At 40.6% G+C, this 19,513-nt stretch overlaps 1 protein-coding gene across 3 annotated transcripts in view; it reads right to left on the bottom strand.

Moving 5' to 3' along the window:
- Positions 1 to 19,513, bottom strand: part of MAP7D3 (MAP7 domain containing 3) — a 58,390-nt gene that overhangs the window by 12,174 nt on the left and 26,703 nt on the right. For 2 of the 3 annotated variants that reach the window (XM_072956037.1, XM_072956040.1), the window contains exons 1-8: positions 16,853 to 16,962; positions 11,539 to 11,637; positions 11,353 to 11,436; positions 10,054 to 10,217; positions 7,009 to 7,120; positions 6,386 to 6,490; positions 4,942 to 5,037; positions 163 to 1,571 (exon numbers count right to left, since the gene is read on the bottom strand). In XM_072956037.1, coding sequence (XP_072812138.1) covers positions 163 to 1,571; positions 4,942 to 5,037; positions 6,386 to 6,490; positions 7,009 to 7,120; positions 10,054 to 10,217; positions 11,353 to 11,436; positions 11,539 to 11,637; positions 16,853 to 16,913 — 2,130 coding nt within the window. In that variant the 5' untranslated portion in view covers positions 16,914 to 16,962. Of the gene's footprint in view, positions 1 to 162; positions 1,572 to 4,941; positions 5,038 to 6,385; positions 6,491 to 7,008; positions 7,121 to 10,053; positions 10,218 to 11,352; positions 11,437 to 11,538; positions 11,638 to 16,852; positions 16,963 to 19,513 lie in introns of those variants that run through there. The other variant, XM_072956039.1, reaches the window with a different exon arrangement.

Below are 19,513 nucleotides of genomic sequence, written 5' to 3' on the forward strand. Positions count from 1 at the left end.
ACATATATCAGACAATTTTAAATCATTACAATGAATTTATTATCTCACAGAATGCTATAAATAAGAAGTTGCTTCTGTTGTGAAACTTGACCTATTGAAATCTATACAACTAAATATACAGATTTTAATAGAAAATTTGTCAATGAAAGGCACCCGACAAACCTGCGGAGGACAGTCTTTTGCTTTCACCATTGTCACCTCAGGGGGCGCCTCCACACTCTCCTTCTGAGGGACGTCCAGGTTCTTCTCGGCAGTTACTTCCAGGCCCCCCTCGGGAGGGATGCCCAGGCTCTCCTCGGGGGTTACGTCCAAGCTCTCCTCTTGAGGGACGTCCAGGTTCTTCTCGGCAGTTACTTCCAGGCCCCCCTCGGGAGGGATGCCCAGGCTCTCCTCGGGGGTTACGTCCAAGCTCTCCTCTTGAGGGACGTCCAGGTTCTTCTCGGCAGTTACTTCCAGGCCCCCCTCGGGAGGGATGCCCAGGCTCTCCTCGGGGGTTACGTCCAAGCTCTCCTCTTGAGGGACGTCCAGGTTCTTCTCGGCAGTTACTTCCAGGCCCCCCTCGGGAGGGATGCCCAGGCTCTCCTCGGGGGTTACGTCCAAGCTCTCCTCTTGAGGGACGTCCAGGTTCTTCTCGGCAGTTACTTCCAGGCCCCCCTCGGGAGGGATGCCCAGGCTCTCCTCGGGGGTTACGTCCAAGCTCTCCTCTTGAGGGACGTCCAGGTTCTTCTCGGCAGTTACTTCCAGGCCCCCCTCGGGAGGGATGCCCAGGCTCTCCTCGGGGGTTACGTCCAAGCTCTCCTCTTGAGGGACGTCCAGGTTCTTCTTGGGGGACACATCCAGGCTCTCCTCCGGAAGGACATCCAGGTGCTCCTTGGGAGGGACGTCCAGGCTCTCATCGGGGGTCAATTCGGGGAGCAGTTCTAGACTGTCCTCAGGGTATGCTTCCAGGCTCTCTTCGCTCTCCTCGGGGAGCACTTCCAAGCTCACCTCAGGAGACGAGTCCGTGATCACTTCAAGGGATGGGTCCACGTTCACCTCAGGGGATGAGTCCGTGCTCACCTCAGGGGATGGATCTACACTCATCCCAGGAGACGAGTCCATGCTCATGTCAGGAGATGGATCCATGCTTGCCTCAGGTGATGTTTCCACACTCTTGGGGTGCACTTTCATGCTCGCCTCCACGGGTGCTTCCATGCTGGTCTTGGAGGACCCTTCCAGACTCGCCTCTAGGGATGCTTCCACACTCGCCTCCAGGGGTGTTTCTACGCTCGCCTCCAGGGGTGCTTCCACACTTGCCTCCAGGGGTGCTTCCACACTTGCCTCCGGGGGTGCTTCCACACTTGCCTCCGGGGGTGCTTCCACACTTGCCTCCGGGGATGCTTCTATGCTCGCTTCTGGGGGTGTTTCCACACTCGCCTTGGGGACTGCTTCAAATATCTTTGAAGATATTTCTGCTTTCTCCTGGGAAGGGACTGCCACTGTTGACTTGCAAGGCACTATGGTACTCTTCAATTCCACACTGCTCTGGCTACGCAAGGGCATGTTTACAAGCTGGATTATACTGTGGATGCCTGCAGGTAAATGAGGACAGAGAATGAAATCCCATACAGGTAGAAATGACAAGACAGAAATGTACTATGTAACAGTATAAGAACAAAAGCGAGTGCATTTATTAGGAAATCAGAGGGATTAGACACAACACGGAGTGTTTAGTGAAATGGATCACAGACATAGGACAGAAGCATCACCAAGTTGGTATTTCAGAAGCACCACCAAGAAAGGCCCTGGGAAAGCAATAGTCCGCTCCAAATGAAAGTAAGATGCTTCTCAAAAGCTGATGTTTGCAATAATAATAAATTAAATTTCTATTTCAATCACACTATAGTTCAGAATGATTTTCTAGAAAATTACAAGACCTTTAACACTTCCTAAAAGTAACGTAAATAACGTCACCAGGGCCAGAGATCTTACCATCACAGATGATTACGTAAGACACTTTACATATGATTGTTTTAAACTAGAATGTAAAAAAGAACATTTTCTCACCCATACAGAAAATTGTAATAAGACATTAGTCAGACTGCATCTCCAAGGTCTCTTCCAGCTTCAACAATCTAAATATTTTTAGCCTAATAAATGCACAAAAATTATAATATCCAGTACCTGCTAAGATGGAGGAAAGTGATAATACCAATGTTGGGAACCAGGCAATGTCGTACACTGCTGGTGAGAGTGTGGATTTGTAAATGCTCCCTGGGAAGCACTCTGGCAATAATGTATCAAGAGCTATTCTAAAAAGTATACACTCTTTGTTCTAGCAATTTGATTTCTAGGTTATCTTTAAGACAAAATCAGATAAACAAATGAAAATGTATATATGAGGTTACTTATTATAGTATTGCTTATAATATTGAAACAATTGAAAATATAATCTAAATACTCAACAGAAAATTTGGACTAGACTAAGGCAGTCATTAAGAGTAGTAATACTCAATTTTCAGACATAAAAATGGTATATACTGAGTTTAAACAAAAGCAGGTTATAATCCCATTTTATTAAAAAAATATAAATGCAAAAAAATTCAGTTATCAGTGGATATTGATAATAGGGAATTATATTTACATTTTTCTACACTAAATATTAATTACTTTCATAATAAAGAAAGCAAACATTCTTTAAAAGGCATTTGGCGGGTGCTTCCTTAAGACTTGGTAAGACTTGGTAAATACAAGACTTGGTTATTTTTTCAGTCCCTCACTTCTGGTGGAGAAAGCATTTTCTTTACATACCTGCATGTGCCTAAACAGTCACTTATTTAACACTGACAGTTTGTGCTACAGAAAATGTAGTTAAGTATAATAACTAGATTTCTATTAGCTATAGAGATTTAAGACAAAATATTAAGGTTTTTGATGGGGGTAATATATTAAACTAAAATGAAAGTAAGTAGAATTCCTTATAATAGTCTCGGGGGAGACTGGCAGAAAATAATCTGACAGCACACATATAGCCAGGCATCAACAAAGTCCGGAATTCAAACCAAGAGAAGTAACGCTGCACTGCGACAAAGTCTACGACAGTCTATTCTGATTTGCTAAATTATATGAATACTGACCGGAAAAAAAAAATGGGGGTGGGATATATTCTGGAAAGGAAAAAGTGGAGGGAAAAAAAGGAGGAAAAGGATGGGAATAGTGAATTAGAGCTCTCCATTACCGAGGACCCCTTACTACGCAGAGGCACGTCTAACATGACATGGAACCTATACGTGAGAAAATCCACGTAACCCTGAAGATTTGTTTACTAACAATCTTTATATTCTTAACTAAAAGCTAAAGAGCCACTTAATGTTATTCGTCCACATTTTAAGAAAAAGAAAAAGGAGGGTGGAGTAGGAGACTCTCCCTTGATACTAGGTTTTTCTAAATTTTTAAAATCCAATACGTTTTACAGTACTGTGATACATTCAAACACAGGTCAAAAACCCCACAGCTTAAAAATCTAACAACCAAACTCTCTATCTCATCCTATCCATTAAGCAGATAACTGCCCTACCATGCTAGAAATCATAAAATAAATACTCAACATAAAAAAGTTAGGTAAAAATCACTCATTTGCAAAGTACTGATTCACATTATTTTCATGCTTTACTGTAAAAAATGGAGTGATGCAACCTGCTTTTTAAGGACATACTAACACTTTCAGACCTATGCCTGTTACCTGAAATATTGCTTCCAGAAATTAATAATGAAGCAGTACTTTTGCTCCTGGCTACTGACGGTTTTGCTGGGATAAGCAGGTGACTGATTAAATTATTCTCCCAAAGACTGGTATGCACTTGACAAACTAAATGATGAGAATAAACAAAAAGGATTCAATCTGAGGTCTCACAAATAAATGTAAAGCAAGAGAGAGCAATGTGAACTGCTATAAACTGTAACTTTCCCAGACTAAAAGTAGAAGCAATGAGAGCCACACATACAGAATAGGACTGAATACTGCCATCTGATGGGACTGCTCTGTTAGGGAAGAGAGTACCTGAATGGAGGGGCAAAGGCCCCAGCGTACCACAGTAACCCCAATACAGGACTCTAGGTAATGTATTTAATAGAATCATACCCAATGTATGGAGTCTCCCCAGAGGAACTCACATGTGGAGAAAGAAGAAAGTTGTACATGACAAAACCACTCTGACATGGCTTCCTACAGATACATGCCACTGACAGTCATATTGGTCAAGTCCATCGCCAAAAGCTCCAAGGGACTGAATGAATTATTCTGTTCAAGTTGAATCTTGTTGCTCCAATAAATTTTTATGTTTATAAGGTTCCCTGTGACAATGACATTTGTTGTAACAGGATTTGACCTGACTGATTAAGTGGAGAGTTTTCTGTAAGTGAAAGGTTCAGTATGAAACAAAAGGGAACAGTCACGTCTGAGAGAGAAAACTTAGGGGGGGAAGGTGTCAGAAAGAAACAACTTTAAGTAAAGAAGTACTTCAGTAATAATTATGAAATTTTGTGTGTAGTCATCAGCAGTGAAAATACGCACAAAGGACAAATGTGGATGATACCGTGAAGCCACAGAGCAAAGCTTTGAAGTTCAAAACATGGCCAGTAACTTAGAACTTCTACATGCGAACTGATGAAGTTTGAAGGGAATCAGGTGCTTCAGGACAAATCTGGCTACACCAACATTCTGAGATCTAGTTCCTCAGCTTCATTATAGACCCCTTGCTCACATGATGGCAGAATTATATGTTTCATTTAAAGAGGCTCTTCTGGCTTCAGCCACGTAAGCATGGCACCAAAGTACATTTTCAGTTAAAGAAGGGATATTATTTTGGCTTCCAATTTTTTGAAATGACTTTTCAAACAACTAAATGTTGACATAAACACTTGAAAACCACCATTTAAGATCAATACTTAGAAATAACTAACCACTTGTTTTTGATTCTACTTCTTCAGGTTCCGCAGATGAATGCAGTTTGCTGCATCTTCTATTCAGAGATGAGCTTCTCTTCTTTTCTGTTGTTTCTGGAGATCAAGGGCAAAGGAACATTATTTTTACAAGCTGTATAAATACATTATTTCAGGAGTGAGCCACTCCTTTTTTCCAAACTTTTTTTTAAATCTTCTCTACTCTTACTTGTAAGAATTTACTTAAATTTCAAATATTATGTAGAGAGATTTTTATATGCCCAAACTTAAAACTAGTTTACTCTTTATCTGAAATGAAATAAAATTACTTAGAAAACATTAAAAATTAAGAGGGAAAATGCCTGACACTAACAGACAACTTCAAAGTTACCAAGTTAGGAATATACGATATTTAATTCTAGACATAGTCCATAACATCTATGACTAAAGTAGTTTATACTTTAGTTATAACTAGTTTTTTTAAATAAAAGTTATCATTAACATTCATAGAAGTTACAATTTTAGCAACCCAAACCAGTCAGTCATATGGGAAAATCTCTTTTATGTAGACACTTTTCCATTTCACTTGAAATACTGATCAGAATACTGACAAATGTCTGTTTAAAGAATAACTTCTCTTTTGGGGACCTATAAGTTAAAGTACATATTGACAATATAGCATCATTTGAAAGTTCTTGAATTGATAATGTAATTGAACAGCATGAACCACAGCAGTGTAATTGATGTGATCACGTGATGGAATCACCTATCCCTTATTATCACGCTGCAAGAAATGACAAAACTGAGTCAGCAATGTGCAGAAGAAAAACAGGCTATTTGAATCAGCCAAGATTTAAAATAGGGCTATTTAAAATATTACAGGTTAGATTATGAACTTCATTTGAGTTTGAAATGTTCATCTCTCTGGACTGAACAGGTTTCATTTCAATTTGAAGGTAATCTACTAACAATGCTGATTTTACTATCCCTGGAATCACTAATAACAGCATTCATCATTTCAGAGTGTACAATATACTTTACCTTTAAGCAAGTTATTTCAGCGTCTTCCACACATACCTTCTTATATTAAAAACTAGTAGAGAAATCATTTAAAAAGTTACTTGGAATTGCTCCTTCAGTGCAATTTAACTAATTATTAACCTGAAAGTCATCACCTATTCCTTTCTCTTTACATGTCTCATTAATATGGCAGGTACACATATTAATGAAAGCACACCAGTGTTTGTGTGCTTTCATTAATAATAACAAATCGTGAAACAAGGATTTATACTGATGAAAATACAAAATTGTCATGACCATCACTATTTACTATAAAACAACGTGGTGCTCTTCTGAAATAAGTCTAAACGTTCTACAATCTAAAGAATAAGTGGTACTGTAAAAATACACATAAAGAATTGATTTCATTGATTTGAAACTCAGAAGACATGAAATAACTACTTACTCTTGTCAACTGAATTCTGGACACCTGTAGATGACACAGACACTTGTTTGTGTAAACCAGAAGTCCCCTGCTCAAGTTTCTCAGTAGATATAGAATGTTTATTGGCTGAGAAAAGATACAATATTTACTGTAGTCTTATTTTAAAATGCATCATTAGCTGAAACAAAATGAGTCCATGATATAGTTCTATGGAGCATAAACATGCATTAATTAGGTACACAATGCTCATTGTTAGTCATTCCTTACAAACTATGCCAATTTACCTTACATTTTATGAAATTGTGTAGGATTATGTCCATATATAGGAAAACTTACAGTACATAGTAAACAGGACAATTTACTTTAAAAATGCTATGTAAAGCTTATTAACTATTAATCATTCTTATACCGATCAGAAGTTTAAATGGTAAGATTCTGGATACAGTGGCTAAAATAAGATTACTACAAGCTGCACCTGTTTCTTTTGCAATCTCACGTGACACAAACTTAAATGCATGCCAAAGAGTACAAGGCAGCGTTTTCATTTAGAATACAAAGCTCAAAACCCTGTTGTAAATGCAACCGTATACAAATAGCCAATATTTACATATGAACATGAATCAATTTTAACAGTTGTTAATTACCAGTTTTATTCTCAGAGTTTATTCCCGTACAGCCCTCCCACGACCATCTTTTTTGACGATCAACGTGGCTGCTCCGTTCCAATGTACGATAAAGGATGGCCTTGAGTCTCTCCTATTTAAAACAGATGACAACAAATTTTTACATATGCATTATATTGGTTAGTATAATTTTGATCTGTGGATTATCAAATACCCCCATCACCAAATTTTTGTATCAGGCAAAATTTTTTTATAAAATGTAAAAGTTAAAAAGAATTGGAAACATCTCAGGTATCAATCAATATTAGTGCTTCTCCTGAATAACCAGGTTTTAATCTTATGGACATGAATCGAGGAACTGACTGTGCTTCCCTCTGTGCTTTTATCATTAGGAAATTTAGAACCAAATGCGTAGCCTATTTCTAGCAACTACACAAAGACTGAGTGGCACATTTTGGTGTATGCTAATCAGACCATATGTTTTATTATTTCTTATATTAATATCCCTCTCTGCTTGATTCCCTAAAGCATTTATTTTATCATCTGGTTGAAGTATGTATTTTTAAAAATTATACCTTAAATTCTTTATAGAATGAGGTGGGAAAAAAGTCAACTAAAACATGCAAGAGAAATCTATGTCAGATCATTTATTATTCCCACATCTGTAACATTTTAAATTCTGGTGTTAACTAATCAAATTTGAAAAAGAGAACTGATGTACTTGTCTTGACCTCAACTTCAATTTAAACTGTGCAGGATAACAGCTCTACAGATGTAAATGCCACACTGCGGCAAAACACCACCACCACCAGAAATGAGGTGCACCGTTTTCTCTTCTCAGCTATTTCTCATCCCTGTGCTATGACACGCTGTGGACCACATTCAGGTGAGCAAACCAACCTGAGGGCTACAAGGTTTTCTATTCTTCCCTGACAACAAGCGCTTCATAGCAACATCATCGTTATAATGCTCCCAGCCTTTCTCTGAGCTCAAGGAGGATAAACATACTAGGAAAATGGAGAGCTATCCAGATCCTGAGGAGAAAAGCAACTTCAGTTCTTAAAATTCATCTAATGGTAGTACTTCAAAGTTATATTTTCTAACAGAAAATAGGTTGTTTTAAACTACTTAGAATGCAGGAAGTATAACAGAGACTAAAAACAGCAACTAATCTTGCATTATTAAAACATTTCTGATTCTTAAGAATTCTATCCCGCTGGGTCTAGATGCACTGACCCTCTGTGCTCTGCATCTGTGGCTCACGTGTAAGCTCCGGCCGTATCTCCTATGTGTTGCCTGTCCACACTCACCCCTCCTCAGCACGACCAAGTTTGGGGTTTCCCCTGCTCTACAGAATTATTCTCTTCCTCTAAGTACAGCCTACTCACAGTGTCCCATAGTCCCTGCTCTGCCTCGGACTCCCCATGCTAGCTCTCTGGGACCGGCTCTCTTTTGCCCTTTCTCCTGGTCTGGTGGCCTCTTCTCCTGCCATGTCTCTCTGGCTCCCCTTCTGTCTGCTGTGTCACTTTGTTGCATCTTCTTTTCTCTGTGTTCTCTCTCTGGCTCCTCTTTCCCTAAAAGGGTCTTTTTTTTTTCCCTCTCAGTGCCTGGGACTCTCTTTCTCCCAGGAACCCTTCCCCACTCTGCAGTACACAATTTTCTATTTTACTTTCTTTGGTTCTGTTTCCACCTAGTTCATTCTCTCTCTCTGTGGCCTTCATTCTCTTTATCACAGAGAAGGAAATTAAGGAGAGGTTTCACAGAAGAAGATAGAGAGTGACACAAATTCTGAATGAGAGTTCACCAAATGCTGGAATGTGAAAAAAAGAGCATAAACCACAGAAAAAGGTTCAGAAAGTCAGAGAAGGTGCTAGTGAGCCACGGACAGGGAAGAAACAGCAAGGAAACAGTCCTCGAATGAGGAAGACCCATGAATGCGGGTAAGGGCTGGGGGTAAGGCATTTGCAAGAGCAACTTTACGCAAAAATCAGACAGAAAGGCAAGCACCACAGAGAAGAAGGCTCTTGGGGAGACACAGAAGCAAAGAGAAAAGGAGAGAAAAAGACATTTAAAAATTAGAACAGGAAAAAGAGAGGGAGATACAGACACACGTTCAGAGAGATCAACAGGCAGAAAGTCCAAAGATGGGGAGAGAAAAAAAGAGAGAGGCTAAAACAAAGAAAGCAGAAAGAAAAGGGCAGTGCCTCAGGCAGACAAAGGCCAGGATCAGACGGACAGCCACAGACTGACTGAGGCTTACTCAGGGACACTTGAGAGTCACTGGAACAAAGAAAGAACGGCAGCAAGAAGGAGACTCGTGCCACAGAGAACGTGCCAATGCAAAAGGAGTCAAGGACACTCAGTAAAGCAGTGGGATGACCTACGGAGGAAAACTTGGTGTCAGAGAGACTCATACCGACTGAGACAGGTAGCCAAACGCCTACATATAAAGAGTCAAAGACCACCTGACCGAAGACGGACAGAATGGGAGAGAGAGGGCACAACGAAGGCAGTGACTCACACCAACAGAGTGCCAAGGACACCAAACGGAGTCCAGAGAGGAAAAGAGAGCAGCAGGGCCTCAAAACAACAGAAAGAAAGGAGCTCGCGGGGGAGAGGGAGAGCGCACACAGGAGGAAGCCAGGGAACCCCCGGGAGAGCGCCAGGGCTCGGACCGGCTGGGCACCCCCCGGCACTCACATGACAGGGGTTGTGAGAAGTAAACCGTCAGATGGGGGCCCGTCAGGGAGGGCCTTTTGCGGGGACAACAGTTTCTGGTAGGAGAGCATACCGCTCACCGCTCACTGGCACCCTGGGTCCCAGGCTCTGCACGTCGACAGGGCTCTCTTCCTGGATTAGCAAGGTTCCTCTTTACCTCAGCTCCTGAGCCTAAACTCAGGGGTCTGATCAGAACAGGGCAAGGAAAGAAGAAAGGAAGAACTGGGATTGGTTTCCCTTCCACAGGTGGGACCAGTAAAGGCAGAAAAGGGCTAAGAAAAAAAGTACCCCAGAACCAGGCAACACAGCGTATCTATCATCCGATTAACAGGCTAGAAGAACATGTACCCTTTCCTCCTGAAATTTTTCTTTTCTTTTTCTTTCTGCAGATATTCTCCGCTGCTCATCCTTTTCCTTCTGCTCTCTCAGTCTTCGTTGCTTTTCCTCCATCTGTTTTTCATATAGGATCTTAGACTTTCTTTCTTTCTCAAGCAGTTGTATTTCTTTATTAGCTGAAATATTCCAAATGCAAGGTATAAGAGCCAAGAAAATATTTCAGTTTTCCACATTACATACAGAGTAGGAAAAACTTAATGTATTTTATTCTCTTTCTTAAAAATACCATAATCTATGCTAATAACTACAGATTTATTATATAAGTGAACAGAGATGGCCATGAAAGAATCATTTCCACTGGGTGTTCATTTAACTCCCAAGAAGTGAATTGGCTTAGATGACTCTCCTCCTGTCCAAACTAAAATTTCAAATTCAGAAGAAATATTTTCTTCCGTGTGATGTTACTGCTGACTTGAGCTGAAGTCAAACCCCACCAGATTAACCTGCTGTACATTAAAATAAGAATTTAAAAAACACACATATGGTCAGAATATATGTTTTTTTCCCCCTTCTACTAGGACACTTCATTTCAAAGGCCTCATCTAGGCAGACCACATCAAGACGTCAGTTTGACCTTCATGGGCTCAGGCAAATACCACACTACTGAACAGCATGATGTTTTCCTATATTCAAATTTCCCCTCACTAAAGCCTGGAGAGCATCTATGCAGTTGTAAAATACTCTTGTAGAGCTACAGGAAGAAACACCTCCTTGCCAAAACAAAGACAATTGCTATTCCATTTGAATGAAGTTGAGCACTAGTTTTGCAGTGGATTTACAAGACCAGGTGAGAAAAATACATAGTTGAAAATTTCTCTCAAGGTGTAGAAAAAGATCGTTCTTTAAGATCCTAACTGATACAAAGTTATACTTGAGAATCATAGCAACCAGTGAAAGATATCATATCTATGTTAGGATTATTAACGACTTCACTTTTGTTTTTAGAATCATTTTTACTGAAATCCCATTTTGCTTGTTTGTACAAACACTGAAGAAATTTTCATACCTTAGTTTTCAGAAAATAAAAGCTAACAGAAACTACTAGTTCAAAAATTAAAAACAATTTGGTCAAATATTTTTCATAGGCCTTCTTTATTTAATTTAGTTCAAGCTTTTAATCCAATATAGCACATACTATTAGAAAGTATAATCTATCATACAGATTAAAAAGTAAGTAAAACCACTTTGGAAACAAATAACCTTAACATATAATTCACTCATTTAACTTTTTTTAAAAAGTCTAACACATACCATCTTCCTGTCTCTTTTTCTCCTCTCTTCGCTCCTTCGCTAATCTTTGTTTTATATCATTTTTAAGCACAGATCCATCTATTACTAAAAAAATAAATAAATAAAAATATAGTTAGGCATTAATGGGATATCAAACTTTAATGATATGATACTTCGACATCTATCAAAGCTTTCTAGAAATTATACCTGGTTTAAATGCTGACTTTGCCTTTGAAGACTGAGGTGCAAGAGTGCTAAAGCCACTCTGGTTTCGTCTTTCTTCAGCAATTGCGTTAGCAGCAGCGACTAAAATGCAGGGAGATAAAGGAAAAGGATTAGATATTAAGCATACAAACAGCCAATCCGGGGTGGCAAAGCACAGCCAACTGTATCTTTGATGATAAGACAGTATCTCTTCTAGAAGGCATAAATCATGACAGATTACTCTGGGTCAACAACAAAGACATACTGAGTACCTATGATGTTCAACAATAATTTAACGAAGAATTTAAGTGTTTACTGTGGCCGTGCCAGCCTGTGTGTGCAGCTACAGAGTGGTTTGTGGAAGTCACAGCACAAGCTTGTGGATGAGTAGGAGCTAATGATTAATAGTTTTCAAAAATGCCTCAGACAAGACATTACACCAAGTACTAGAAAAACTGAGCTGGCAAGGAACTGGAAAAATTGTTTTGCCATAAAGTGGGGGAATTTAGAAAAGAAAAGATTTGGAATTTATGGATCTGAATTTGGAAGTTAAATTGTCAACAGTGACAGCCTCAGAGATTCGGCCAAATATGAACGAATACATTTTACATTACCTAGACAGGGGCTTTCTACCCTGGCTGCAAACTAGAGTCACCAAAATTGCTTTTAAAAAAATTAGCAATGCCTTCCCCTCCCCGTCCCCACACTGCGAGAGTGGGACCCAGCCTTTGCAGTTGCTAAAAGCTCCATTCTGATGCACAGTGAAGGTGGAGAAACACTCGAGGAGTTTCCAACTTGATGGTATTATTCTAGGTGGGAAAATGTCGAGCAAATAAATATAAATTATATAATATAAAATATATATGTCATGTGTAAACAGGTAGAAAAGTGGTAAGTAAACTTCAAAAAGGGTGAAATATAAGATTATGGGGGCATAATTTGAGGGAAAGTGAGAAAAACTAAAATTCTAGGATGATACACACACAAGTTATTATTGAGGAATTCCCAATACATTAAAATAAGAATTTTAAAAACACACCTATGGTCAGAATATATGTTTTTTTCCCCTTCTAACAAAATCCATATATGGCTGTATCTAAAATGCCCCACAATACTGGGCATCTTCAGGCAGGGGCTGGAGAATAGCACTGAATTATGACCCTGTGGATACTGCGTACAACTCTGGTTTCTATATTTCAAGAAAAATGTGCACAGTTGAAGATGGGCAGTCAAAATAGGGGAATAGAGGAGCTGTGGCTGTATTCGGAATGAATGGACTTTGAGATGTTAGTTGCCACTGAGGAAAGGTATCTGGGACCCATTTTACAGAGTAACCTTGAAAGGTGACATCACAATTGCTGCCAAAGGCACTGCCATTTTAAAAGGGAAAAAGGATTTTTTTTTTAATCCCAGAGACCTAATAGCTCAGATAATCCATGATCTAGCTTAAAAATTACTCTTCTCAGCTTCCTCAGTAATTTAACTACCAGCAGTTTTGTGGACCATAATTATCCTCTGAATTTGAGTACTAGTGTATTAAGAAAAAAATTCTTAAATATAGACTATAAATTAATTAAACCATCCTACGTATCTACCTCCCACTCACAACGTATCTATGTGAGCACAGAGAAAACAGCATTTGGTTTTCCCACTTTAAAGTCCTACGGAAAGTCCGTATTTTGGCACAATACAGTTGGCCATAAGGACAATATCTCTCAAGATGTACAATTTTACCAGATTTAAAGATCTTATTAATTAGAAGTAACCTTAGAAACAGCTGTGGTGGGAATAATGAACCAAATCATACAAAGGTTATAATATCAAATTTGATTTCTAGAGCTTTATATCCAAATTCCTACTGGCAAGAAATACATTTACCAAAAGGACAGGTTCTAAAAATTATTTAAAATGTCCAGGCAATTCGAGAAAGCCTTTATGTATGAACTTAACAGAATGAACATTCAACTCCATCCAATGAGGGAACTTACTTACCATTCACTTTAAGGTAACAGTAAGGTGCAGCAGAGTATTTCTATAGTTCTTATACTAACTCTCAAATTAAAGTTAAAAGTTATCTTTTGCCTGAAGACTAAATAAGAAAATGTGTAGAGTTTATTACTAAGACTGAATTATGAATCTTAATCTGTATTTGTAGTACTTTCCTAAAACCTGCCATAACAAATAATGTGTATCATTTCACCATTTACCAAGTTCTTTTCATTTGTATTACCACATTAAATTCTCATAACACTCCTATAAAGGGTATTACTATTTTCCTCACTTTTTTTTTTTTTACAGATGAAAAACCTGAAACTAAACTTAACTTTCTAAGATCACACAGCCAGCAATTGGTAAAGCCAGAACTTTATCCAACTGTAGATTATGAAGCAATTTTATTTTGAAATATTATATAATTATCAAGACTGTATAAAACCCACATCAACCTTTACATGACTTAGTTTAATAATCCCACCTCAGCCACTTCTAAGGTTACTTCTTTTTAAAATACCACAAGGAAGGAATTAAGATCTAAATGCATAAAACTGACTGAATGATAAGTAAATGAAATATATGGGTTTTGGGTTAAAATATACTTTGGAAACACAGCAATGGAAAAAATTTTAAATAAAGCACTTACCATGTATTTTTTAAAGAAAGTACTATCATGCTGCAGCTAACAAACGCCTAACTTTAGAGAAAATGTGTAAAAGACATTACAAGAAGAAAATCATTCCCTCTGATGGGGAAACTTAACAAACTCAATCAGCCTAGCTAGCTAGCTCAATAAAAGCCTCAGAATGAAGTGAGTCCAAAACAGGTGCCACTAGGATGCCAAACTTAAAGAATGCTTCTCACTTGACAGATTTTCAAATGATGTCATTGAAATTTTGAGGCCCCTTCTGGACACAAAGTATTTTAGCTCATTACTGACTTCAATATAGTAGGACATTTCTGCTTCTCTCCTGAAACTACCCGCTTCCTCAAAACACTCACAAAGATCTGTATCACAAGAGCTCTGCTCCACTAGGGCAAGCTCAATGCAAGAAGGAAGAACATTTTTCCACGACAGCTTACTAGTTCAAGAATGGTAATAATCTTCCTAAAGCCGCGCCCAAGCACAATCACCCCAAAATGCTTAATCCTGTGAGATGTCAATGATACTCATCCCAGTACTTACTCAGCAAAAATTCTACACTGTCTGCCACAGCTGGTGCTCCTGAAATCACTTGGAGTTCAACATAAAATCTTTAGCCCCCACCTCTCCAAGACTTTTCTTCTGTACTCATTAGAAACATTAGATCACATAAACTAGTATTTTTTTAATAAGGTAGCCAAAGGCAGAGATTGCAAAAACTGACCGAAGGTTTTTATTATAAAGAGGGCTGTGGTTACGGCAGAGAACAACCGTACCATGAAACTAACTGCTACAGATTAATACAGTGCTACTCACTATTATCTGGGTAACAGAATGAAAAGCAGCAATTGCTACAGTCTTATCTTGAGCTCCTGCTGGATGCAGCCTGCAAAGTGCTGGCTGGGGAGGTCAGCAGCAGGTTCTTTTCCAGCAGCCCAGTCCCTGACCCTTCCTACAGCTGCTGGCCCAGTCTTGGATCCACCTTCACTCAAAGCCAAGCAGTTGGAAGTCATGTGGTCTCCTGTGGATCCATTCCACCCATACCAAGAATCTCTCTTCATAGCTTTATGACAGTTTGCACGTGAGAAAATATTGAGGAAAAAAAATAGGAACCCAAAGAAATCTGCAATCAGGGAACCACAAATATAAGGTACATTCACAGAATTCTGCCTAAACAGCAACAAAGTCTACTCACTGGTATTTGGATAACAGAAAAGAAGTGGCAGAACATTTCACTGACTCCTTGTCCCCATTAGGAAAATGCTGAGGCCATGCTGAGACCAAGTTCTAGTCAAGTTGGTCCTCTCTGAAAGTTTAACATGTGACGTTTTCAATTCCTAATATGAAATGGACATATGAAATGGGCAGCAAAGATGTCAACTAGGGTTCTGGGTTAAGCCCCTCCTTTTTTGGGGCATCATGGCTTTAAGCTTTTGGTTTGAAATACTGTGAATTCAAGCAACTGTCCCATATAAAACTTTAAAATACTTTTCGACTTTCAATATACAAATCTTTGAATTTATTGCAAAGTCCCCCTCTAGGTGAACCATAATAAGCCAGAGACCAAAAGAAGAGTTTTTCTCCCTATGGATCGATGAAAGTGTATTTGCTTCTGACACCTCCAGAGAGTTGATTCAAAGCGTTCTGAAATAACAAAGCCTTCCAATAGTAGCCAGGCTAAAAATTAATTCTCAACTGCAAATGAAAAAAATCCTTAAGGATTTCAACAAAATCAGTAAGACTGTTTTATTCGAGCTCATATAAAAGGAAACCAGACTGAGAACAGGCTAAAAGCAACCTCCCACAATCGAATACTACCTCTCTCAGGCAGTGGACAAGTCTCTTGGGCTAAGCAATGCGCTATCCAATTTTATAAAATCAACGATTTGGGGTGGGGGGAAGGGTACTTTTTGGCGATGGGATCAGTTTAGGAGAAAGCACTTTGAAGCGCTGACTCCCATTCAGCTCAGCCTGGGGTCTGCAAGAGGTCCCACGGAAGATGACATCTTGGCGAAGTCATGTGCTACAGGAGGCAAATCCGGAGGAGCCGAGAGCCAAGTTTCATCCCAACTTTCAAAGCAAGACCCCCCCCCAAGGCCCCCTCGTCACCGGCCCTTGACCGGGAGGGTGCAGGAAGCCAAGCCTTGGGAGAGACAAGGACTGAGATCGTGGGAGAGGACGAAAGCGCGAGCGCCCCGGGCCGCGGGAAAACTTCAGGGCTGCCCCGGGCCGCGAGGGCTATCCCAGCGCCCGCATATCCCCCGGCAGCTGCGCGTCCCGTCTGCGAAGGCGTCCACCGCCCCCACTGGCAGGCGAGGCTCGGGGCCGTCCGCGGGGTCCCGGGTGCCAGGCCCCTGCCCTCCCGCCCCAGCAGCGCCCGTTAGTTCTCTCGCTCCCCGCCCGCGGGGGTGCGGGCGCTGGCGGTGGCAGCTGGACCGCGGGCTGCGGGACTCAGGCCATTGGCGGCGCGGGCCAGCCGTCTCCCCTCCCGCCCCCGTCCCGTCCCGTCGCCCCGTCGCGTCCCCGGGCGCTCTGGCACGAGGGGACATCAGACCGCGCGCGAGGAGACTCCGGAGTAAAGTTTTCCGGCGCGGGCCATGCCGCTCCAGAGGTCCCTGGGGCCGCGGGAACCCTGCCTCCCGCGCGCGCCCGAGCTCCCCCGGGAGCCGCCGGCCCGCTCACCCATCCGTTCCCGCAGCCCCTTCAGGGATGTGCTGCCGCGAGCGCCAGCCCGCTCCGCCATCTTCAGAGCCGCCGAGCTGGGAGCCGCTGCTGCTGCCGCCGCCGCCGGGACCCCAGTGCGCAGGCTCTGGCGCGGCCGCCAAGGGGGTCGGGGGCGTGGCTCCGGGGGGCGGGGCGGGGCCCAAAGAGACGCCGCGGCAGCCTCAGACCCGCAAACGCCGCAGCGCTACTTTCCGGGACCACCTTGTGTAAGGAAACCGTCTTCTACGTCCCGTGCTCCCCCCATACCCTCATCTTGGAGGACAGCCAATCATCAGCTGGCTTGGCTATCCAACAGTCCTTTTTCTTTTCATCACTTCTACCTAGAAACGCAGTACATTCATTCTTCATTCATTCGTTCATTTAAGGATCACTTCCTTAGTGCCTCTTGGGTTCGCCTGCATTATGAGTTTGCTAGTCTTTGAAAAACAACAGAAAGGCCCAAGTTGGGCGAAAGGTTGGGAAAGAGGTTCCTGTGAGGTTCTAGGGGCCTGATCACGAGTAAAAATTTTTTAAGTTGTTGACAATAAACCATGACACTGTTAGGTCTCAAAGTTGTGTGAATTACCTTTCGGGTGTTCGTGGATCTTTAAAGTGAAGGAGAGGACTTACTGGTGTTAATCTCTCCAGATAGATACATATAAAATACATCAATAATTAGTATCAAGAATGCATAAAGATCTAAAAATACTTAAGAAAAAGACAACCCCCCAAAAAGTGAGCAAAAGGCATAAACAGGCCTTTCACAGGAGAGAAGACACAAATGGCCAAATTAGCATATGAAAAGATGCTGAAATTCTTTAGCACTTGAGAGAATACAGATGAAAACCACAAGATACCATGTTACACCTACAGATTTGTCAAAAATGAAAGAATGTACAGTAAGTGTTGGTGAAGACGTAGAAAAATAATACTATAAATCAACTATACTTCAATTTAAAAAATACTAGTACAGAAAAAAATTGCCATTATAGCACGTGAAGCCCTGCTCCTACGTATATACAGACACCAATGCATTGCATGATGTACAGGAGATGGTAGCCGTGACTATTATGACACTCGTGACTAATCATGCATGCGCAAGGCACATACACATATACACAGATTCAGCTTTGATGAATTTACCTGGAACTTACAAACAGAAGATCTAGAAAAATGCATCACCTTTGTAGTTTTTTGTAAAAATGTCGAAAATGTTGAACTCACTGTTAGATGTTGAACCCATCTAATAATGAGGAAACATTCAAACAAATCAAAACTGTGGCATATTCTGCAAAACAACTGACCTGGATGCTTGAAAATGAAAGATTAAAAACAAACACCAAGAAAGTGTTTCAGATCAGAGGAGGCTAAAGAGATCAGGTGTAAGCATGCATGATCCTCGATTAGAACCTAGGTTTGCATTCATTATTGGGACAACTGGGAAAATCTGAATATGAACTGTATATTAGATATTATTGTATCAAAGTCAAATTTCTTGGGAGTGAGAATGATATTATGGTCATGTAGAGAAATGTCCTTTTTCTTAAGAAGTAAATGCTGAAGATATTGGGGGTAAAGTATCATAATATCTGAAACTTACTGTCAAGTAGTTCACAGGAAAAAACAGAGCAACTATCACAAAATGTCAAAAACTGGTGAATCTAGAGGGTTACATAGATGCTCATTTTACTCTTCTTTCAACTCTTCCGTGGGTTTCTCATTTTTCAAAGTAAGTTGGGGAATTTTTCTGAAATCTAGAAAGATTGTCTTCTTTAAACATCACCACTTTGAAAAGTGAAATTTGATTTGGAATTATATATATGGGGAGGAGCCCTCCATATCGTTGCAGCATTTAGAAACTCTAAATGCCTTAATCCCGCCCAGGTGAATGGGGAAGGGGCAATAAGAGGTCTACAAAAAAACAAATACAGGCAGCATATGCTGGGAGTTGGGTGAGTAATTAAAATGGGTTCCAAGAGCTCAGAGGGATGAGAAATCACTCGTGGTTGGGGTGACCAAAGAAGCCTTTGTGGAAGAATTGGCACGTATTTCGCACCTGCTGATCAAAAGAATGCAATGGCACCTTAATTTCAGCCTCCCCTAAGGAGCTGAGTGAGGCAATGGGCCCATCTGTGGCCAGATTGTACCATTTTTCAAAATAAGCTGGAAATCTGGATTTTAATGTAAAATCTCTTATTTTAAAAATGATAAGAACATTAAAAGTTTTGAAAACCACAGTGCAGGACAAATGAAATGGTCAAATAGCTAATCAATGTTCAAGTTTCCCAATTACCTCATCTTTTTACATTGAATAAAAACCCAAACAAGGTCCACACATGGCATTCATTGATATGCCTTTTAGGTTTCTTTTAATCTATAAATAACCCTTCTTTCTCTGAACCCTCTTTGACAGATCACTGTGAGTTTTCAACTCATTCATTCATTCAGTAGGTAGGTCATTCAACAGAGCTTTTTTGACCATCTACTCTGTGCCTGGCAGGTTGGAAAAAAAAGAGAGCTCTGTCCTACAGTGATTCTAAATGAATAATTAGACCTCAGGGTCCCCTTCGATGTTTCCTTGTGGCTACAGCAGCTCCCTAAGGAGCCCCCACGGGACTGTTTGTATATTTCTCAGAAAAA

The sequence above is a fragment of the Vicugna pacos genome, chromosome X (genome assembly GCF_048564905.1).
Source record: "Vicugna pacos chromosome X, VicPac4, whole genome shotgun sequence".
Lineage (NCBI taxonomy): Eukaryota > Metazoa > Chordata > Mammalia > Artiodactyla > Camelidae > Vicugna > Vicugna pacos.